Genomic DNA, 24,459 nt, shown 5'->3' on the forward strand with positions numbered 1-24,459 from the left:
AGTGACTGCCTTATTTCTTTCGAAGCTGTCATCCCCCTTCCTCTCACTAAAGGATTATCCTTAGTTTAACCTAGGAAAAACCTGCATAAAACATTTATTTCCGTATAGGAATCAAACTGTAACCCCAGAAATGAATTTTAAAATAACATTGCTTTTTATTTGCCCCTTACTGTACACTGAAAGGTCCACCACTTCACCTTGCTACTAGGATGCCTTAATGTTTCAGCGCAATCTGTTCTCAAACCTGAAATATATATGTAATGGGGAAACAATATTCAGCACCTCCATATTAGAAACCATCTTCAAAAACAGGGGATAAGGAACCCATGGGCCACTTGATGTTGGAATCCTAGTCTTAAAAAGCACAGGTAGCATAACCACTGGTCAAATACGATAGCTGTAGTCAGACATGTGGAAAACCACACATTCACCCATGCCTTAAAACAAGTGTGGTGGTGGTTGGGGAAAATCTCTAGTGAAAATGACAAAGGACAACTAAGTGCAAAATTCCCCAAACAAGCCTGTTTTATAAAATGCTGAAAAAGTTTGGACATTTTAAAATGTTTTGTTTATATTTAGTGCAGTTGCTTCAGCTGAACAAGTCTAGATGTGTAAGGACTTAGCCATTTAAAATGGCAGCCAAACTCTAGATATGCACATGCCAGTTTAACATGCAAATTACATTTTTAGATTAGATTGTGGCTACTGTGCAGAGCGCCTGCCAACCTAGCAGTTCAAAAGCACCTCAGGGTGCAAGTAGATAAATAGGGACCGCTTACCAGCGGGAAGGTAAACGGCGTTTCCGTGTGCAGCTCTGGCTCGCCAGAGCAGCGATGTCACGCTGGTCACATGACCCGGAAGTGTCTCCGGACAGCGCTGGCCCCTGGCCTCTTGAGATGGGCGCACAACCCCAGAGTCTGTCAAGACTGGCCCGTACGGGCAGGGGTACCTTTACCTTTACCTTTACTGTGCAGAGCAGCTTCATCACGCTGGCCACGTGACCCGGAAGTGTCTCCGGACAGCGCTGGCCCCTGGCCTCTTAAATGAGATGGGCACACAACCCTAGAGTCGGACACGACTGGCCCATATGGGCAGGGGTACCTTTACCTTTACCTTACTGTGCATACTTCCACAGAACCATGTGTAAATTCCATGATGAAGCAATATTACTGTATAGTTTAAAACAAAAAAATTCTAGTTCTTTCCTAAACCCTTAATAAAAATCCTTACCTCTCAAATATTATTATAGCTTGTATGTAAAATTTAGAATAGGAACAATTGACTGGTCTACAAGTTCTTTTAGATAACTACACATTCCAAAGCTTCACTAGTGTAGAGCATTTCCAAGCCATAATAGGAATATACCAAGCAATTCTTGATGTCCTTTTAGGCCAAGTTGTTGTTTTCAACCTCTGTATTTCTTGCAAAGCATTATCCATGGTTGCTTATGTGCTCAAGCCTTCAACCAATATTCCCAATTGAAGTTTGTTGCTATCTTTTACTTTCTTCACAACATTTGCTCCTGGCTATTTTAGCCTCCTTGCATACTTTCTACCATAATTGTTCCTTTAATAGAACACCACTAAGATGAACAGGATGCTCCACAATTTGCAGTGGAAACAATTCTCTGCAATTCAGTATCTTAAAATCCAGAACTTGTGACATGTAGCTTCAATGCATTCAGGACGGTACTGCTCATACCCAACTTCAGAACTGTACTGGTTTTTGAAATGGCTATTTTGATGAACAGTGTTATTTGTGCTTATCTGTGTATAACTAGAAACATTTATAAAAGGGTGGTGGTATTTCCACCTGCCCCCCAAACCCTTTTTTCTCTGCTTTCAAAAATTGCTAGTGTCTGAAACTAACTTAGCAGAGTTTCCCATCTTTTCTTAAGTTGCCCAGTATCCAAGGAGTTCGTACATGAAGATTAGCAGGATTCACACACTTCCCCTCTGCTCCTGTCCCAATTCCCCTCCCTCTTTTCCTGACTTAAAAAACCATAGCTCGCCACCCAAAGTGACTGTGATTTACCTAAAACTGAAAAAAGGAGAGTGAATTGCCATGCACAGGCACATGTGTTGGCATTATGTTTGAACAATACCAATAAATTATTTCTGGAACCTGCCTACTATGCATTAAACACAAGCAGCAGCAACGTATACAATTTCACACCTGGTCCTGGTCATTCCACAAAGAATAGTTTTAAGACAAACTGAAGCTTAGAGAAAGACATGTCAAATGAGAATTACTATTTGTTATCTTCTGGTAGAAATAACACTTTGAAACCCAAACAATTTCAGTGGCTTCTTATTAATAGGAAAACAATTCTGCTAAAGTAGATTACAGTATATTGAATTCTGTGGGAAGGGATAGTTGTAAAGTTCTGGGACAACGGCTATGTATGTGACTGCATCTTTACAATTGATTCAGTAATAAAGGAGTAGAAAGGAGGGTATTTCATTGCAGATGTTTTCCCCTTGTTTTAAATAATTTGTGGAAAGCATGGTCTCAGGCCTAAAGAGGAAAAGAACATATTGAAACTATGCTGCTGAGTGAATGGGACAGAGGATCTACATTCAAATGTAGTCAATTTGTGTGTGGCAACCTACAATTGATGAAGGCTAAGAGGCATGATTTCAGAAAGGGTGAAAGGGATTATCAAATAAAAGCATTATAATTTTGTTCTACTTGCTTAATCAAATAATGGCACACAAAAGCAGGTTCTGTAAATATTTGTATAGACAAAAATGCATACACCAATGTAACATTGTTGTAAGTTTTAATGTTTATTTTCCCCAAGACAGCCTAGCCTGCATTCTACTTGGATAAATTTCACAAGCTAGTTTTCTGCTGCATCTAGTTTTAAACTTTTAACCATGTTTCTGATGACAAGGAATGCTGCAAAAATACTCTAGTCCAACAAAGAGTTATGATCACAAAATAATCTTTATCCATTCTACTGCGTTTCAGAATTACCAGCTGATTTAAAAAAAACAACCACAAGGTAGATATAGATGCTAATGGTGGCTAACCTGGTATGTTTTCTTATAGCAAACTGTTGTTCATGCAACACTTGTGCTCAAAGGGGAAGGCACAGCATTTCCTACAATGAGCCACCTTATAAAGAGTTCTCCTTTTGTACATATTTGCAATGTCACTTTTAATTTAGTGTGCAGAACCTCAAAACTGAGGTATTATTCCAATTATAAAAACCACTTGCATTTGGTATGCAAGTTAAGAATACAAAGTTCTCTCTAAAGTGGCTCAAAATAGATTGTTCATGGCTGCCTACATCTAAAGATAAAAAGTCTAGAACAATTGGACAGATTAGGTGGTATTATTAACGGTGTTCAAACCATGACTTGATTTGTACATCTATTCACATCTCCAATCTTTTCAGCAGTACATATGCACCAAATTTTATTTTGAGGTTTCCATATCATTTTCATAGAAAACAAAGTTTGAAAACAAATAACATTGAAACACAGCACGGTATCCTACCACAACAGAAACAGCTGGTTACAGGACTCAATAAAATCTAAAAATGAGCTATGCTGTAAATTACCACATGCAAAAATAGCTTTATGTCGTCTCTGAAAATGAAAAGGATGGTGTTAAACTTATTTTTTTATTGTTTTCTAGTATTATATGGCAATTTGTGTACTGCAACACAATAGTTGGAAGAGGGAAACGTTTGTATGAGTTTCATGCAAAAAATCTACACAAATTAGTTTTGATGATATGGAAAGCTTTTTTTGTAAACAATGAACAGTCATCTGGTGCAAATGCACAGAGAAGCCTTCCTCAAAGTTTTCTGACTTTACAAGCAACTAGTAATAAGCCATACAGGAAAGAAAATAACTAAAATAAAAGGGGTGGGGAATAAAACAAAACACAGGCTGCAGGAGTAAAACCATAGTCTGCTGCTAAACCGGTCTCTGTTTTTGTGTCCAGTGTTAACACTTATACACTCCTTTTGATGATTGACTAGGGTTATTATCAGCCCCCTGAAGGCAAATCAAGCTTGCATGCGTTCACATACAGCATCACAACCATACTCTCGTACACACCCCACTCCAAGACTAGGAGTCTGCTTCATGAGCAAAGAGCCCCAGATTTGAAACACACACGTGGCCCCACAGCACTGAGTCCAGACATTCACTCAATGTTGTCCATTCACACGGTGCTTCATTAGCAAGACCTGGGCTCATTCTCCTTGGACTTATATGGGCATCCTATTCTCCTTTATGCTTACATGGCTTGATGATGGAATAGTACTGCATTTTCCCCCCACAATTGCGCTAATTAAGTCAATGTTCCTCCTCAGGCACTGAAGATCTTTGACCTGTAGCCCTTTTCCTTTGAACAACCTATATAAGCATTCAGTGTGAAGTTTTTCATTACATTTTGCCACTCACTCTCACTCGCACCCACTCGCCATCTTGACTTCATTCGGGCTTTTCTGTGATTCCAAATGAAATCTTCACCATTTTCTTCCCCGATTTAATGCAGCAGCGGATCCCATGAGCCAAGCTTGATGGATCAAACCTTATTTTATTCAGTGCTGCATTGTACCTAACTTCCAAAATACCACTCTAGAACTGGAACCCTTCTGCAGGTACATTGGCAGATGAATTGAAACCAAATGTTCCACCTTGTATTGCCTCTGGAACAAGGCTTGGATCTTCATCTATCTGTAAATGAACCACAAAGACCAGAAATAAGAATCTTCCAGGCTTCCAGTCCCACCTGCCTCAATGGAGGCAGCCCCCACAATAGCAGGTGATCATTGGCAAATGAAATCAAGAATGACAGAGGGCAAATCATCATTGAAAATTCACCCCAGGGATGGGGGGAATGGACTTCACTTGCAGTTCGTCTCGGTACTTGGCTCTTGCTCTGGCATGGAATGCGCTGAGTGCAAAAGCACTTTGCCTGGCGAAAACCCTCCTACGCCGCCATTAAGAAGAGGAGGTTCTCCATTGAATTGGACCCTTAATTGGCGTTAAAGTACTGGCATGTGATGGAAAAAGGTTGCAACAACATACTGTGGAATATACCAGCTACATGGGTCAAAGGTTTGAATTGAGATAAGATTTTCTTCAGAGTGAGAGCTGGTTGGGGAGAGGGAACCCCACAGTTTATTTACTCTAAGCTTTTATATATTTATGATTCAGCAACCCTCTCGAGAATATAAGATAAAAAGATATTTACAAGTGAGGAAGGGACGTTGGAGTAATAGTGATAGTAACAAGCAAAAATGGAAACAGATTGATCTGAAATGAAAGGAGAAGTTCAAGTATGACTATGTTGGAATTATTAAGACCAGGGGTCAGCAAATTTTTTCAGCAGGGGGATGGTGCACTGTCCCTCAGACCTTGTGGAGGGCTGAACTATATTTTTTTTTTGGGGGGGGGCAGAATGAAGGAATTCCTATCCCCCACAAATAACCCAGAGATGCATTTTAAATAAAAGGGCACATTCTACTCATGTAAAAACACGCTGATTCGTGGACCGTCAGCAGGTCAGATTTAAAGGCGATTGGGCTGGATCTGGGCCCCCAGCCTTAGTTTGCCTACCCATGATTAAGACAGATTAATTCCCCTCAACTCCGTTTAAAAACAACAGACAAGGAAAAAGACTAAGATTTTTGTGTGCTACTGATGGAATGTAATCTAAGATAAAGTTTAAATGGGCCATAAATCTCTTGCTGGAAGGAAAAGAATTTGGGGGTTGTGATAAGAACGCTGTAGAGATTTTGGGAGTTGGAAAGGAGTATTAAATCTTCAGCACGTTCGAAAACTGCCCACCTTTTCCTAGGCTGAGGGGAAAATGGCGAAGATCTGCAACATGTTTTACTAGTGAGAAAGAATGGTTTCCAGCAGACTGTCGCCAGTTCCGAGACATTGAAGCAAGGGACGGAGAAGTAAGACCTCTGAGAAACTTTGAGATTCAGTTCCGCCCCAAGCCACAATGGGAAAAAACAACAGCTGGGAAGTGAAAGAGACAACACCATATACGGACAGAAGGAATCTCCATGGACATAATAGTTTTCACATGCAGGGCAGAATAAAGATAAAGTTTGAGTTCCTCACTTGTCAGGGAACTGACATCAGAGCGAGAGGCGGAGGCAGGGCTCCAGAGCGATGCCGGAGAGGGGACCAGCAGGGGGGAAGGAATTCAGCGCAACACCAGTAGAGAAGGGAGGGAGATGGAGGAATTGGGGACTGGTCTCCAAGACCCTGCATGAGAGACTAGTGGAGAGAGCGCTGGCACACCCCTGCCTTCCCCTTACTTGCGCAGACGAGTTCCGCGCAGGGAAAATAGGAGGAGACTTGGCGTCAAACAGCTCTTATGCTGGAAAAGGTTCAAGAAACGCCCACTGACAGATTCTGCAAGCGACTGACCGGCCACGGAGTGTGGGCTGTCAGCCAAGGCATGGTGAACCAGGCAATCGGACACAACTAGCAGGCAACTTACGCACAAGTAACCCCTTACAACCATTACATCACTTGAAGCTTTATATATTTATATATTGTAACATCACAAATGGAAATCATTAATTATGTATCTGTTGACTGAGGGATTATTATTATTATAACTGAAATGTAACTGACATTGATTAAGATTATGGAATGCAGTGATATAAGATCGGAAATGCACCCAAACCACCATGCGGGGAGCCACTTTAACTAAAATGTATTAATTGGAAGTTGATTGGCATTTTCGTAATTGTATAATTTGGGAATTAATTGTTATTGTTCTAATTTGGCTATTATTGGGGGTGTATTGGAAAACTAACAAAAAAAAAATATTCCAATCCAACCAAAGTCCATTACCAGGTTTTTCACATTCGGTACTTTACTTCAAAATACTCAGTTTCAGAATTATGTACTTACATCATCTGAAGAGAAGAACTGATCAATGATCTCATAAGCCAGTTTGTAGATGTCTTCATTTTCATGATTTTGTAGTTGTTCAATTTTCTCCAGCCCTGTAAAGTTTAACACAAAAAAGTTGAAGGAACCCCCAGACTAGCTGTAAAAATGAAAAAGAAATGGTTTTTCAAAACACACTGGTAACCAGTATGTCCACAAATCATATTTCTCCATAGAAACTATGAAAATATTTCCAGATCTGTGACAAAAATACAAAAACAAAAAACTAAAGGATCACTTTATCAAATCTAAGACCTTGGTATACAAAGGCAAATTTTTAATCGTACCTCCACATTCTTCAATAAGGTTGGCTATGGTTTCTGCCTCCTCTTCAGCCATTTTTAATATATTACTTAGCCCATCCAGCACTACTTGTACAACCTGAGCATCTTTTACTGTTAACAAGTTGCAAAAGGGAGGAATTACATTTTGTTGAATTAGGTACGCCACCTAAAAAAAGGAACAGAAACAGAAATTAAGCCAATTAGGATCAATACAACTTACATAAACTGCTTGGAGCTTTATATGATTAAGCCATAAATAAATTATGAAATAATAAAAAATATACTAAGTTAAGAGTATGGAGAAAAAGGAGAGTCAATTAAAACATTTGCAAACCTACAGAAATTCAAGTAAAAGGATTCTCACTATACTCAATAAGTATTATGTCATCTAATAACTCATAATTGGTTTTGACTTTAAAACCAAACAAACATATTTTTGTTAACTCATATTAAATATGTATTTGATGAATTTGGACATAATCAACTATTGTAAGTTGGTGGATTCTAGCTCCAGATATCGAGGGGGCTTGGATTTTAGAATAGAGTATCTTGCAAGACTCACCTGTGAGCCTACTGATTTAAGTTTTAAATCTGCAAGGAACACCAAGTGATAGCAAAATAAACCAAACCAAACCTTGGATCCAAAGGTGCATTACAGAAGCAAAACTCGACTTTGCTTCAGTTTTGGTGCACTCTCCCCTATTTCTCCAGATGCTACATCACCATATCCCATACTATTCTGGAAGGTCTCTGTCCCTCAAAAACATTTTTCAGAGGGGTGCAAAGGACTTTAGTGAGAAGGGCAGGCAAACCCTATTGCAGGAGCATCTTCTGTGAAACAAGCTTCTCTTGAGCATAGAAATGCTTAGAAAATATTTATTTCTTCCTCTCCCCACCCTCCACCAGTTGAGAAAGAACAGAATTGCTAGCCCTATGTTCAAGGCTTACAATGCAGCTCTCCCGTCTGGGGCATTTTATATGCATGTGTACACTCAAGAGAAATCCAAAGGACAGGACCCATATCAATGGCTTCAGGTTACAAGAAAGGAGATTCCAGCTAAACATCAGGAATAACTTTCTGGTGGTAAGAGCTGTTCGACAACGGAATAGACTATTTTGGAAGGTGGTGGACTCTATCACTGGAGGTTTTTAAGTAGAGGTTGCAAACAGAAAAGTTCTACACTGGTCTGTGTGAAATTGATCACCAAGTGGACAAACTGATATTTTAAAGGCAAGTATCAAATAATGAGCACAATGGTGGTTATTGCAAGAGGACCCATCTGTGGCTTTGATCTAGTAAAATCCAGTAAAGTTATACACTTTCAATTCCCACTGATGTCAAGGGAAGAATTAAGTGTTTGCTTAAAAACTCTCCCACTGAAATAAGTAACACTTCTAAATGCTATCATTTGGTTGAATTGTGCTTCCTGTTTTGTACGTTCCTTTACTGTTTTAAAACAGTCAGTCAGTCAAACTAGGTTACTTACTTGATCTTTTCTTCCACTGATTGTCAGGTTGCTTATAGCCCAAGCAGCTTCTTTCTGTGTACCAAAGTCACCCTAAAGAGAAGACAGTTGGAGGAATATCTTTATTGTCTACACAGGGGTACACTCAGGCAAGTAACATGAGCTGATTCAGGCACCAGTCTTGTGACCACAGAAGAAAAACAGTGGATGAGCAGAGCCTCCATATCCCAAAGCTAAGACAACTGGCTTTAGGACGCCAGCATCTGAGGTGTAAGTCAGCCACAGCAGGAAGAGCTGGGACCCTTCAGATGTTTTTGGACTGCAGCTTCCAAAATCCCTGATGGTTGGCCATGCTGGCTGTTGCTGATGAAGTTGGTTGTACGCACCAAGGACTGAAGAGATGCTACAATACCTGACCTTTCACCTGAAACAAGGGCCTAGGCACAGCTTACCTGCTGCCTATCAAATGGGAGTACAGGGAGAAGAGGAAAGTACTGAAGAAAATCTCAATGACTGGGAAAAGCCCAGCAGAGGAAAAAGTGATGGATGGGTGGAGATCTTCAGGGGAGGATTGGTGGGCATAGGAAGAAAAGTTGAGCACCTCCTATCCAACCTGGAGGCCTCTGCTGCTTTAATTACTTTGAATTACTCAGACTGTGGGTCTCTTGGGGGCAGGCACCTGTCTAGCTGGAAAAACCAGCTTACTGCGAAGAGTGGCCTGGAACCCTCCATCAAGCATACATACCCAACCAACCAGCATAGGTACCCAACCAGCACATTTTACGTTCCACGGCTGTTTCAGTACAACACACACATAGAACAATACAAAAGCTTAGCAAAAGATTGGTTTTGTCTAACCTTATCTAAAAGGTGTATTATCATTGGCACAAGGTTAGCATCTATCACTGCCTGGACTTGCTGCTGATTTCCTGCAGTGATGTTAGATAGGAACCAAACAGCTTCCTGCAACAACAAAAAAAGTGATTTTAAAAATATCGACAAGAAATACTTTGAATAACGAAAGTATTCATCCATCTCTGTAGAGCTAGACTTCTTTTAAAGGCGCAATACTGAGAACTATTTAAATTTGATTAACCACACCCAGGCAGCGGAATTCTGCATCAGCTACAGCTATTGGACTGTCTTCAAAAGCAGCATGATGCAGCCTGCATTGGAATAGTTTATACAGAAGTTTATTAGAGCACGGATAATGGAGGACAAGTTGTTTCACTCCAGGAATAGCTGGAGTAGCTAGAAAACTAGTTGGAGTGGGGCATAGTGGCTTCTTGGCACTGAAGCTACCTGGTCCAACAGTGACAGCTTGGAATTGAAGAGCCCTCTCAAACTATGAACCTGCTCCTTCAGAGGGAATGTCTCTTACTGGGATTCAGTTTCAAGTAACAATACCCAAGGATGGCATGCATTTTAAAAAATTGGCTTTAACACTACTGCAGTTTAGAAGATCAGTATTAGATGGAACACTTTGTAGTATAACAGGTGCCAGCTGTAGCACTATGTTTATCTATATGTTGACAATTTTATCTACACTTGTTTAACAGTTTGGTGGATTTTACCTCTATTTTATTCAGAATTTTATTATGTACTTTATATATTAGAGAGTTCTGTGGTTAAGTGGTCTATAAAACTTACTATTTTAAAAAAAAAACTACCTATAGAAGCATAAATGAAGTTGCTACTAGTGCAAATATTTTTTGATAAATGTAGAACCCAAAGAATGTGTAATTTTTGTTTCCCATTTAAATCTTACTTATTCTTGAGTATGGGAAAAATGATGATTTCCTAATCTAAATCATATGTTTTAGGTGTCATTAAACTGAACTCTTGGATCAGATCACATTCCTTTTGCCTTACAAAAGGAACCTGTTAGAGGTTTAAAATGTCTAGATGCAAACTGCGAGCTTATTTTGGGCTCTAATCACTGGCAATGTTGCAGTAAACCCAGATGATTTAGCAACAAGGCCTCAGATGCACTGCGAAATCAACAGCTTCTTTATCAGTGCCCACAGTTTACATCACTATATAACTTTTACACAACCAACCCCTTTTACTTCAGACTAAAATTTGCCCCCCTTCCCTAATGTACACACCCCTTACTATTCCCTATTCCCTATTACCTCCATTTCATCATTTCCAAGAGTCAGTTTATAATTCAGGTGTAGGCAAAAGACAGGCTGGAGAACCACTGACCAATTTTTGATGAGCCACCTTATATTTAAAGGCCACCAATTGCTAGGATATTATTTGTAATATTTATTTTAGGTCCTGCTCTTCATTATAACTGATCTTAGGCCAGGGTACAATAAAAATCCCGTTAAAAAAATAACCATAACCAAGAACAATGCTGGACAAGAAAGGGTTATATCTGATGCACCACAAACAAACAAATATGCTCCTTGCAAAGGAATTGCTACATTACAATTTCTACAAAAGTCAGAACAACCTTTCAAGTAAAGAGATTGACGATTATCCTGTACTTTTGTTTGACAGATATGTCACAGAGTCCCCTGGTATCAATTTTCATGCATTCAGCGACATGCCCATTTTCATACCTTATTAATTTTTTCTTTGGGGTGAGTCAATAGGGCAGGGAAGTGTGAAAGAGCTTCACAATTCAGAACTACCTGGGTCTGTTCATCAGTACCAGTAACAATATTTCCTACAGCTCTGAGTGCAGCAGTCTGAAAGAAAACATTTCAAAAGTTAAAACCTGATGGCTTGAGCAGCATGTTTTAAAATCAAGCATTATAGTATTAAGACTACATGATTTGACTGAGGTTGAAATCCTATTCATTTACTTCTGAGTACAGGATTGCACAACACAGCTTTAATAGATCAACTGTACCACTTAAATCAGGTAGAAGACATGGTTCTCCCCCACCCCCCAGCAAAAATAAAAACCTGTAACTTTACAAATCTGACAATGAAAGATTTGAGAAATTAGGATTTCTGAAACAGCTACTGTGTTGAGCAGCAGGTTCATCTTTTTCATGAGCCAAATTTGATGGTGAAAATGGTAATGGGTTGAGCTGGTATTACACAAATAAACCTTAGGGTCACACACTTAGTAACTTCCTGGCTTTCAGCAAATCAGTTGGCCATTGCATCTGAATTGAGAAACAATGGTTTGTCCAAAGCCTGATTTGTTTTGTAAGATTGAATGACAAGCAATGGCTTGCTAAAAGGCAGGTTACAAATCACAGTGCAAAAAAGAACTTAGTCCCACCTCTCCATATACTTCATTATATCTGAACCAATCTACAACGACTTGCAGTTTGTATCCAGAGCTGGAAAATTTTAGGGGAAGGACCTAGCACCCATTTTCAACCATTTTGACTCTAATTTGTTAGCATAGCCCATATTCCTAAGTCTGATAAAATGAAATATTAAAGAACACCTCTCTTTTACAATGAGCATTAAACCTGCTAGTTAATAAAAGCTTGCACTCAACAGAAACTAAAGAAAGCTACTGTCCTTTTATTTTTTGAATCTATTTTGTCCTATGGGGACAGCAGCTTTTAAAATGTTTATTCAAGGCAAAAACACGATTCCACATTCCACAAAATATGAGAAACATTCAAGTCAGAATTTTTTTTTACGTTTCTGAGCTTGACAAACACAGTGACTGAACACAGTAAGAATACAATGTGCTTCATACTGTAAATTTCTAATGCAATGCTGTCAGCAAAAATGCTTCAAATAAAGGAGAAATGGTACAAGACTCACTTGCACTTTAACTTCCTGATGGCTGAGAAGAGGAACCAAATGAGGAACTATCCCCGAGTCTATCACCATCTGAATCTGTTCATTGCCTGAATCTGTTAAGTAGGAGAGGGCCCAGACTGTATCTACCAATATCTGTTCAAAAATTAACGAAGACACATTAGAGTAATACAAAGGAAGTTCTGCAAGACACAATGAGTCATATATAAACAGAAGCATCTCCCATTGAAAACAGTGATGTTCTCAGCCTACTTAGTACTTTAAGTTTATGCAACATACCACAAAATAAATCACAGAGGGTATCTGACAAAATCCCTTGGATTTTTTTGTTTCATACTTGCTTTCAAAAACATTTCCTGCTGAATCTTAAAAAAAACCTTATGCTGCCAACTCCTCAGCTATGACACTTGTCTAATTTTCACCAGCAAGCATATACATTATATCAAAAGGCCTCTGGCCTCTCCTGCGTATTGGCAGAGTGGCTTCTGATTTTGTTGCAGGTTAAGTCCCAACCCAGCTAAGAACAGAACGTACAGAGAAGCAGGTTCTGCGGGTTTATTCCTGAACTGAATGGGTGTTGCATGCAGAGAATGGCTGTCCAACAGATAAGTGCCTCAAACGCTAAGCCCTTCCAAAAAGGATAGAATTGTCCCACTCAGCTGATCCAGAATGACAGTTCTGGTAGGTATTCTTATTTTAAGGGAATAATCCTGTCCACCAACAACTTAGTGCTTGCCTATGGATATATGTTAAGTAGAGAACCAGTGGGAAGTCTGTGCAAGTCTCACCAACCCTTGTGGGAGATGAAATTTGTGCCAGTTCACATACCGCTAACTGTTCTGCTGTTACAGGGACCATAGCCGCCATGTAAACTGCAAGTTGTCTGTATTTGTAAACTGTCCCTCAGTTTTGTGGGAGCACTGACTTCTGAAATATGTTTTACTCCTTTGAGAGACTTTTGCTTCGTTAATAAGACTGACAAGTATCCACCAATATAGCCAAAGAGGCACAAATTGCTTTCAGGGGTAACCTGGCAAGGCTGTGATTTGTTTTTTCAATACGTGCTTAAAATTAATCAGTAAACAGGTCATGCAATATTGAGATACTCACATTTACATCTGTGTGATGAATTAAAACACAGAGTGCTGGGAGGATCTAGGAGAAAGAGAAAAAGGTATTCAAAATTCTGCAGGAAAGCTCACAGTGATAAAATTTCAACAAAGAAGTAGTTTTACCTCCTGGATCGTTTCCATTGGTGGAGGCGGGTCTTTGTGGCGACACAAGTTGACCATTACCCAAGTAACATTTCTTAAGAAAGTTATGGGAATAGATGGGCTGATGAATGACAGCAGAGGCTTCACCACTCCAAGACTAATGACATAATCTCTACACTGGGGTCCATCACCTGTATAAACATGGAGGAGCTTGTGGGTAGAAGAAATATCAAGACTGGTCTATCAAAATTGCTTTTCCCCATTAGGATAGCTCGCTCTCTATGTGAACAGTTTGAAATAAGCAACTTCCAGGTATAGACTCAGTTTGTTAGAATGGTTGATTTGTAGAATTAAGAGTTGGAAAGGGTGCTTGCAAATCATCTAAGTCCAGCCTCCTCCTTGATGCAGAAAATCTACAAAGGATGGCTGTCCAGCATCTGTTTGAAAACCTCTGGACAGAGAGACGCCACTCCCAAAAACTGAATCCATTTTTAAACTGCTGTTGAAATTCTTTTCTAAGGTTCAGCCAAAATCTACCTTCTATAACCTGCCCCTTTTGGGAAAGCAGAAAACAAGCCCTTGCCTTTTTCTGTAACAGCCCTTCAGGCATTTGAATAGTGTTGTTGGGGCAGCATTTGAAATAGTGAGAAATGGGAATGCTTCTACATTTCAGTATTTTTAGCCAATGTGTAAAGTCAGAGTTATGATTGACAAGTGCTATGGAGAAATTTAAAGTAATATACATTTTCGAGAAGACCCCTAAATAACCCAGGAAGTCCTTTCTCCAAAAAATTGTAGAAAAAACTGAATGTTCATTTTCAAACTTTCTTCTTCTTCTTACCTAGCAGAAGCAGAACAGTTGCTGCTGAGAGAAAATAACTAAGAAAACCAGTACTTTAGTGTAGCTGTAAATCAGATTTTTTGGGGGCGGGGGGGGGGGATTCCGCACTCCACCCCTAAGCATGAACATTATAAATCCCTTTTTGTTACAAAAAAGAGAAAAGGGTGCTTATCAATGTTCTGTTAACATGGCTGTAGCTATTATGAGACAGAAATAAATACAACAAATGCTCTTAGAATACACTGCCTGCTTTTTAACAACTCAATCTTGAATTTTTCCAAGTATGGGCATCTTGGCTGCCATAAATCTTATGCCTCATCTGAACTCTCCCCTCCACATTCTCCAAATACCATGCTAGGTTGTCCACTGAAACATAGTATTTCCAATCTATGAAAAGCCAATAGTATATTCAGGAAACTTGAATACTTTGCATGGTTTGGGGAGGTGGGGGGGGGGGAGCAGGACTATTTTTTTGTCACTAACAGCTATGTTGTAAGTAGACATTCAAGAGGTTAAGCCTTTTGAAATATGGAAATGCAATTGTGGAAAATGTTTCACCAGTGAGGCCCCTGATTTATTTGTGAGTTCTCCAAAATAGAATACAAATTGGTGTATGACATAAAAGGTATGCAAATATATGCCCTCTTTTGCTGCGGAGGGCCCAATCCATATATAATGCACTAGGTCTAGAAAATCATGTTGGCACCTATGCACAGGATACACTGCGACTAGATATATTAAGCTGGCATAATAGCTTATTTAACCTGTCCTGCCCATTTTTGGACATGCATAAAGTCAAGTACGAAGTCATAGCCTTCTTGGCTGAGTGTCCTAGAAGACCTGCCCCCTGTCTTGAAGGCCTTTTCCCACCTGGCCTGGGGGAGGGGCTGACTGACTCCAGCCAAAAAACCAGAGGCTGCTGAACAGACTCTTGGGCTGGAGTTTTGTTTTGTGAGCTTTGTTGGGGGGAGAGGATTGCTGCTGCTCAGCAGCAGAAAAGCTATAAACTAGAAATGCATATGCTATGCATAGGTATCAGATTTTCCACCAACTTGGGGGCTTTGCTTGCTGTGTGATGAATACCGACAATAAGTGCACCATGACCTGAATAACTCGTGTAATATCCTTCCATGTGATTTACTTGTCTGAACCTTCATGTACCTAACTAAAATATGCTTTGGGAAAACACTCCCCCGCACAAACACACAGAACTGTGTACAAGGCATCACTGGAGTAAAATTCTAAGCATTCAGTAGTAAAATTCTAAGCAGTTCTCATTGTCATAGTAGTGGAGTTTCTACACAGAAATGCAACAAACCTATGATATTGCCTAAAGCCCATACTGCCTGCTCACAAACATTTTGATGGGGCGAATGCAGCAACCTCAAAAAAAGTGGGACAGCATCTGCAAAATAAGGAAAAATATCATTATGACTCATTTTTTTTAGTTTCCATAGCCCTTTGGCTAAGATCTAAGATTTAAACTTTAAATCATGCAATATATAAACAGCCATTCCTCATTCAAAGATATTCAGATTGCAAATCAGGCAGTCACAATTTGTCTAGTTATCACTCAACTGATACATAATTTCAGGGGCTTAGTGCATGGAACTGAACCTCTTGAGAAAAAAGAAGTGCCTTTCTGAACCTCCAGTTCTTCCTCCAAAGCACTATAATGTTCAAAATAAATCTTTCAAATTTTGTCCAACAGGCAAGGTGTACAACTGTGTCTGGAACTTAACATATCTCCCCAATGAGATGTAGCACACTCAGTATGCAGACAGAACAATGATGTGTAAAAGTGGAATTACCACACACTTATTTATGTTCCTTTTGCATTATGGCTGAAGGTAGCATTGCCACTTCAGTTTTGCAAAGCTCTACAAAGAGTATCCTTCTCCTGTGGAATACCGTATTTTTCGCTCTATAAGATGCACCAGACCATAAGACGTACCTAGTTTTTGGAGGAGGAAAACAAGAAAAAAAATATTCTGAATCCCAGAAGCCAGAACAGCAAGAGGGATCTCTGCGCAGCGAAAGCAGCAATCCCTCTTGCTGTTCTGGCTTCTGGGATAGCTGCGCAGCCTGCATTCGCTCTATAAGACGATCACACATTTCCCCTTACTTTTTAGGAGGGAAAAAGTGAGTCTTATAGAGCAAAAAATACGGTACTTCTAAGGATGTATGGCACTAAAACCCACTGACAGCCCATTTTCAATTTTCTATATTTTTTATCTTTAAGCAGCCATTGGGTTGGATCCAGAACTCCTGTGAACACTGCTGACAATCTTTCCTACTTCCTGCAGCCTCTTGAACAGCTATGAAGTGTTGGGATAGCTTGTGGAATAGCATGAGAGGTATCACTGGGATTTGCCAAGGCGGCCGGGAAATTGGTGAAAACCACCTTTCCAGCAGGAAACCCGCATTGGTTCTTCATCCCCTCTGAGAACTGAAGAAGTCCTTTCACTCTGGTAAGGGCAAGTCTGGATCCAACCCATTATAAAAGAAAACTAGAGAAGTACTCTTTTTTAAAAAATATAAAAAGTCTTTTATACTGATCAAGAAACACTGAAAACAGTCATATATCAGCAGTGGATAGTTCCAGAGATATTCTTCAGATTATATATTTTAAAGGCAATTCCACATATTCAAAACGATGTCCAAACACTAAATAGCAGTTAATCTTAGCTATGATTAGTGAAAATAAGTCAGTTTAAAAGCTTGGTTGGCTTGTTTCCCACTAATCACAGTTTGTCTAGGTTCAGATGTCACAAGCTGAAGTTGTTCTAAAAAGGAAGAGAGAGTTTATGGATGCCTCTTCATAGTGGTGCCAGAAGGAAGGCGGGAACTAGGCTTGTTATTGTAATGCTAAACTATAGTTTAGTGTTACATGCAAATTTGGCCACAAGCTCCAAATCAATTTGTTGCTTACTAAATCCCATATTTCTGATCACAAAGCGGGAACACCTTCAGTGCTATCCAAATTTAATTTCAATTTAGTGAGAGATTATGTGCACATCTTCCTTTTCAGTGTATGATTCATTGATTAGCATTTAGAATTCAATCATCCTGGCTACAGCATCAAAGAACCAACTCATTGGCACATGTGAATGAATACCCAAAGAAGAAATATAACATGTGCATAGTTCTACTCAATCAGCAAGGCATTTTTGCAGGAGTTAAGTACTGATTAACTTACTGGATTGAACGACAGCTTGCGTTTGTTCAGAAGTTCCGGATGCAATATTTGTCAGTGCCCATGCTGCTTCAAACTGTAAAGATGGACTAAGAATATAATAAAAAACAAACGACAGTTTATTACAATACTTTTGATCAACTGCTTGAAAAAACAACTGTTCCTTTAAAGGCACATACTCACTTGTCATCTCTTTCAAGGCAGTGCACTAATATGGGTAATATTCCAGATTTTATTAAGTCATCAATAGGCGGGTTGCGATCACTGGAGAGTAGTTTTCTATTCAGAAATATTTGGAAAGTAGAATATCAAACTTTTGGGCAAAGTTCAAATGGCTCCAATTGATTATTATAGCTAAAACATGAAGAGCAGCTAACACAGCATACTCCATTTCTTATCTTAACATAAAAATTAAAAAATATGGTAGTAATTAGTCTGATATTTCATAAGTAACAATCAAATACAATTTAAATTTAAACCAGTAATTCTGAATGCATTATCTTATTTCCCCACCCTCTTGACATTTGTAAAATATATTTTGAAGTCCAAAATGTCTTAAATTAAATCAAAATTAAACTGAAAGGAGATCAAAGGCAAGCAAATGTGCCCATTCGCCTCTTTTTAAAAGAGAAGACACCTGGGCCAGAGTGCTAGACAGTACAAAAAGATGCTCATTATCCTTTTACAGAACATCATACACAGAGATTGCTGGTGATTGAAAGAATTGAATAAGACTGGTTCTCTCTTTTTTTAGTGGGTAAAGTTCTTGTCAGGATGGAGAGAATGAGTGGCTGCAGAAATGTGGAATGCTCTCCCCCAGGGAGGTTTCCCTGGTACCTTTGTTACAAATCTTTAGGCGCCAGGCAAAATCATTTCTCTTCTCCAAGGCCTTTGGCTAATTAAACAATCTATGGCCTTTAAACTGGGGGAAGGGTGTGGGTTATTGTTTTCATTTGTTATTGCATTATGCATTCTTGTGTTTTTATATTGTAAACCACCCTGTGAATGATGGTATATAAATTTTATAAATAAAATAAAGAGGTACATGTGTGAGCGGAAGTGTGAGGTGCCAAGCATCTTGAGCAAAAGGATATAGGGTGCCTCTAGTCCTGAAGCACCACCCCTGCCTTAAACAGAACAAAGGTTTCTTGTATATCTTGGAGAGAAGAGTTTAGAGCTGACAACTGGCTGGTCAAGTATTTCATGAGGCCAAAGAATGACACTACACATGTGACAGTCTACTGCTGTTTATTTCATTATCAAGCCATGTGTTAGCAAGAGAAGGAGTGAGAACTGTTTTTCCCCTAATCTTGAAGCAGTCAGGTTCATACCCATGATACATTAGATAATGCATGAAGATAGAACAGGTCAAGCTGTTGCCACTGATATATGGGAGAGCTGCCTTTAAAAACTGACATTAAATATTTTAATATATTAATGAAATATTTATAGACCACACTTTATCTATCCAGGTACTGGGTCTGAGACAGAATATAAATCAAAAAAGGCAAAAAAATATGAAGGCAGTTAAAACTATGACATCAAAATATTCAAGAACATCTCAAGGAAACCAAGCTATGAATAAATATAACCCTGGGATAATCACTCATTTAGAAATCCTTAAAATACCCCATCAAATAAATCAGTCTTGATCTAATACCATCATGATAGCAATGTTGGCACCAGCAGCTCTTTTAAATGAAGGGTATTTTACATATCAGGTGCAGGTTAGTTCACTTTCCCTGACAATGGAACAAGGAGAAGAGCCCCTCTGGCAACTACTTCTTCAGGTATGTGACCCAATACCTTGAACTGGGCTCAAAAGCAGATAAGCAGCCAATATAACTCTGAAAATTGGCATTAAGCAACTGTATCTGGCCGTACCCATTAAAATTCTGGCAGCTGCATTCTACACTTATTGAAGCTTCCAGTTTGTCTTCAAGGCAGTCTTGTAACTTCATGGAAGTTGCAAGAGCACGGACTGCTGTGGCAAAATAGTCCCTGTCCAGCCAAAGCTGGTTACTTTCTTTGGCTCTTTTTAATACCTCTCTTAATTTAACTGTTAAGATGGTCCTGGCATTCCGGGATAAAAGTTAAAGAGGGAGAACACTTATTTCATTAATCATTCAATTACATGTTATATAACCTTCTTGAAAGTTATATTTGGCAAACTAACAAAACATCTGACCAACCATACAACTTTTATCATCTATCAAAAGTGCACTATTTTAAAAAAATACCCTCAAACAATTTCCCTTAAAATATATATAACTTTATGCCCAGTTACTTCTGGCATTTTGTGAAATATTGATTTCATCAATAATTGCATGCGAAAAATGGAATTCAATTGTTGATCAACTTGTGCTCCAAACCATTTTATAATATGTCAAATACAGATTATCAAAGTAGTGTTCACATTAAGAGCACATTAAGAGAACCAACATTTTCAGTCATAACACAGTACAGCTACCGATTCCATTAACAAACTGTACTACCATAGAAGAAAGCATATCTGAGTAAATTATTCTCTTACCTTGCAGCCTGCACTGCACTTAACTGGATACCTTGGTTGTCACTTGAAGCATTCTAAGAAATAAATATATTTAAAAATCAGGACTTTCACAATATAAGTGAATTTTAAAAACAGAAGTGGTTAAGATACTTACCTGCACTATTGCCTCTAGAGACGTGTTTTGCTGAAACAAATATCAAAGCATTAGAAATGCATTCAAAAAGACATACCTATATAATATTTAATCACCAATCAGTTCTTACCACTCTGAAGTCACCATCTATATCAGAATCTTCACAGATATCTTCATGAGGTACGTTTCGTCTCTTTAACAGATGCTCATCTCTTTTGTTCTTTTAAATACAAAATACAAATTACATTCAGATATCTGCTTTCCCCAATGCTTTAAAAGTGTATTATAAATATTTGTAAAATTTTAAAAATGCAAATATGTAATGTAAGAAAAATGCAGTGTACAAAGCAATAAAAAATATTAACGGTAGAAAATACCATAAGAGGCTTTTAATTCATATTACAGTATAGAAAAAGTAAATGTGTTACATGATTTACATAACCTGACACAGTACACATTTACATTCACTATTGATAATTTGCCAACCAAATTTTATGTTCATATAGGTAACAGTTTTGTGAAATTCTAAAGCTTGCATGTTCCAAAGTTTTAAATGATCAAGTACATAAACTTTTTGGGGAGGAACAGAGTAATGGAACATAAGAGTGGTCTATTCATGGAGTTTTACATGGAGCAGTTGAGGAATGGCAGCCATGGATGAAAAAGAACTATGCAGTTGAAAGGTTACTGTAAGTCACTTTAGAAATATCTAGAATTCTGAAAAGCAGCATAAAAGCTAACTTAGAACAGTACCCAACAAAGTAGTTCCATTAGTGAAAGGTCTGGCTGCATAAAGGAACTTCTCCCTCACATCTCCCAGCACCTAACTAAATCTTTTGAGAAGATCTGGAGAAGGCATGGGCGGTGGGTAAAAGGAAATCCTGACACTAATGCAAGCACTTTGTTGGGTACCAACCTAAATAAATAAAATGCCTAATACCAATCAATTTTTTTTTTTTGGCCAATTATATATATAGGTGCCAACCTATTTACTCTCAAACAAAATTCTTATAGATATGCCAAGGAAACTGGCATTCTACTATTGGATTATGGATCTTACATTAATATGTATATATGCATTTACTTGATGCTGTTCTTTTCCCACTCCAAAGTTTCAGACTTTTTGGGAGGAGCAGAGTGATGCAAGCAAAAAGCAAGTTGTCTGTGCAGAAATGTGCCTTACGTGGCAATAGTCAAGGAACAGCAGCAATGAGAGAGAAAGGAGTATGCAGAGCAAATAGCTATCCCCGAACATCGGAAGCTCTGTAGACCGCCTCTAAATTCTGAGCACGTATCATCCCAAACGTATTTTTAAACTTTTTCTGCAGTCAAAGTGAGAGCCAAAATTCTCCTAATACATTTAATACAAATAACCCCAATTATTTTTGAAAAGGATTTTCCTTGCTACACATGCCCAATTAAACTTCAGTGCAATTTGTATCTACATAAGGAAAATAAGTATTATCAGTGATACACACCAAAACAAAAAAGTCAATTGTAAAGCAAGGAAATAACTTGGGTAAATAATTACTTTATAATGTGCAAAGCTTAAAGAAATCCATAATTATACATAGAAAACAATAACACATTTTTAAACAGCAGTATTAGTAGAGCTGAATGCTACAAGAGAAATCAAGCAGAGGTGAGACGAATCAAATTTAAGCAGTTTAGCACTGCAGCTAGTTACCAATTAAAACATTGAGCATAGCTGGGAAACTTCTAATGACAGGGAAAAGTAGTATTTCAGGAATGAAGCATCTGGAGTTTTCCATCAACAAATAAGAAACATAAGTTTGTAAATTTATGAACTTTGTATGTTAGCCATACTCGGTGAAGAACCATTAAAACCCAAGTCAATTGATTTCAATGGGAATCTGCAAGTGTGACTAACACTAGTTTTCACCCAGAGCACAGATAACCTATTTCATTCTAAAAACTGCACTGCCTTACAGGAAACTTTCTGAGGGTGGCATGTCAGTGTTCAGTGCAGGCAGAGTCAAAAGAGGGCAAATCAACAGCAGGCTACATTCCAGACGTGCAGAAACCAGAGATTTCTACAACCACCCTCAAGCAAGAGGTATAACTGAAGCTCATGGACACACTACAGTCACACAAAAGCATTCAAAAAGGACACAAAGCAGGTCAACGGATATGGACTAGGAGAGTTTCAAGGGCTGAAAAGCAAGGCCTGGAGGTTTTCATCCTTGCACAGTACAACCGCATCTTGCGTGCAATTAACTTGTGCAATTTCAATACTGCATGGCTGAAAGCTGGCTAGTTGAATTCCTGCAAATTGCATGCACGATGGAGAGCTTAAAATTTCCTTTTGCATGTGATATGGAAAGAGCTTTTTATCTCTCGGACGTGCTTACTGGGGCTCTGAAACGCTCTCACAAAATCTTGCAGAGATAGCCCTGCAAGATAGCGCGAGAGCATCCCAGAGCATGGTAAGCAAGAGTGGTTATGCTGGGGTGATTTGGGTATACGAGTTTTTTCATATATGTGCCATCCCCGGAACATAATCTTCATGCAAGATGCTTTTGTATGATAAACTGAAGTCACCAAACAAAATTGACTGGCATTAGATTTAGGGCAATTAAAAATAGTACTTCACACAGTTCATAATTAGCCAATGGAATTCACTAAAAGATGCAGTAATGGCCATTAGTTTAGGCAGCTTTTAGAAAGATTAGAAAGTTTCATGTTCTCCTCTATGGATAGGCATACTATAGGATCTTCTAATATATGAGTGCTCTCCCATGTTTTCTAAAATAGAAGGGAGCTTTCCCATCCAGTCTACAGATTAGCATTTCTTCAATGATTATAGCAGAAATGTCAGGATGTTTGCCTATTTCACACTTCCAGCCAACAGTATGATGAGCAGAAGCAAATACATCACACATAAGACTAATCAGGTTCATTACCAAGCTACTAAACCACACATGTAGCATCCTGCTTTGGGAAAGAAACCAGTCTCCTGGTTAGCATCCCTACAAGCTTCCAGCAACATTTTTCTTGCTTGAAAATTGAGGGGCACACAAAACGGAGGGCACAACAGAAAGCCAGACTTAATCAATGCAATGATTTTACTGTAAATGTCAAAATCTCACCTGTAACTTAAAACTATGTGTCATATATTCACTTGAAGGTAAAAAAGAACTTCAGAATTCATTGGGGGGGGGGAGTCAAATCATGCTAACATACTAAGTGAAAAGAGAAACTGCGCAATTTCTTAATGCTGTCAATAAAAAGGCATGATTGTTACATTACTTTAGAACAATGCAATTCAGGAGATAATTGCTAGAAATTATGGGCTTGATCCAGTCTAAAATGGCAGAGCTTCTGTGGCTCATGTTCCTTGACTGATCAGAGGTGGCAGAGGATTTTTTAACACGGGGAAAGGGAACAGAGCACATTTCTATATTCTTTATGCCAGTGGTTCACAAAGGGTATGGCGCACCACACTGGTGTGGCAGATGAGGATGGCAAGTGTGGTGGGAAGATTCAAGGACAGTCAAAGGAACATTTAAATAGTATATTTTTTTTATTTGCAGAATATGGATAGGTATTTTTTTCAAAATCAATCACTGCTCAGAGTTGTTTCTTTTTGTTTTCCAATGTATTTATTATCAATAATTTTTTTTGGTGTGGCACGAACCAATTTTATTCTAAAAGTCTGGCCCTGAGAAAAGAGTTTGGGAACCACTGCTTTATGGGGACTGCTGCACCTGCAGTGGATTGGATCAAGCCCACACTGAATTAGGTGATAAATAGCATTAAATCTTACCTTTCTTAATTCCACAACAACTTCATTTCGTTGTCTTCTCATAGTCTGTAAAGTTACACAAGAAAGTTACATCTAGTTTCCACTGTTTATTAAGGCACAAACTACAGTGTCTTGAGACCTAAATGTCAATGTGGGGTTCAAACAATTCCCCACATGAAATTATAGGTTAACTATTCGCAGCATTAAAACTGCATACCCTTTGTTGTGGCTATCTGAATTGGCTGCCTCGAGCCTTAAAAATTGAATATTTAGCATTAGAAATTTGATGAAAGAAAAGTAGGTACAGTATTCAACTACTGAAACCAATGTAACTAGTTAAGGGGAAGCCTGGGGTCATATTTTAA

The 24,459-nt window shown here is 38.7% G+C and overlaps 1 protein-coding gene across 2 annotated transcripts in view; it reads right to left on the bottom strand.

Moving 5' to 3' along the window:
- Positions 1-2,765: 2,765 nt before the first annotated feature.
- KPNA4 (karyopherin subunit alpha 4) overlaps positions 2,766-24,459 on the bottom strand; it is a 29,935-nt gene continuing 8,241 nt past the window's right edge. Inside the window, exons 2-17 of one of the 2 annotated variants that reach the window (XR_014564374.1) lie at positions 24,116-24,160; positions 20,459-20,548; positions 20,350-20,379; positions 20,217-20,269; positions 17,867-17,962; positions 17,687-17,772; positions 15,806-15,892; positions 13,668-13,837; positions 13,543-13,587; positions 12,436-12,567; positions 11,262-11,390; positions 9,550-9,654; positions 8,713-8,784; positions 7,229-7,391; positions 6,511-6,997; positions 2,766-6,093 (exon numbers count right to left, since the gene is read on the bottom strand). Coding sequence is in view for 1 of the 2 variants with exons in the window: in XM_083739623.1 (XP_083595749.1) it covers positions 4,599-4,697; positions 6,903-6,997; positions 7,229-7,391; positions 8,713-8,784; positions 9,550-9,654; positions 11,262-11,390; positions 12,436-12,567; positions 13,543-13,587; positions 13,668-13,837; positions 15,806-15,892; positions 17,687-17,772; positions 17,867-17,962; positions 20,217-20,269; positions 20,350-20,379; positions 20,459-20,548; positions 24,116-24,160 (1,497 nt within the window). In the remaining variant the exon portion in view is untranslated. The remainder of the gene's footprint in view (positions 6,094-6,510; positions 6,998-7,228; positions 7,392-8,712; positions 8,785-9,549; positions 9,655-11,261; positions 11,391-12,435; positions 12,568-13,542; positions 13,588-13,667; positions 13,838-15,805; positions 15,893-17,686; positions 17,773-17,866; positions 17,963-20,216; positions 20,270-20,349; positions 20,380-20,458; positions 20,549-24,115; positions 24,161-24,459) is intronic. The other variant, XM_083739623.1, reaches the window with a different exon arrangement.

The sequence above is a fragment of the Podarcis gaigeae genome (genome assembly GCF_964106915.1).
Source record: "Podarcis gaigeae genome assembly, chromosome: 5".
Taxonomy (NCBI): Eukaryota; Metazoa; Chordata; class Lepidosauria; order Squamata; family Lacertidae; genus Podarcis; species Podarcis gaigeae.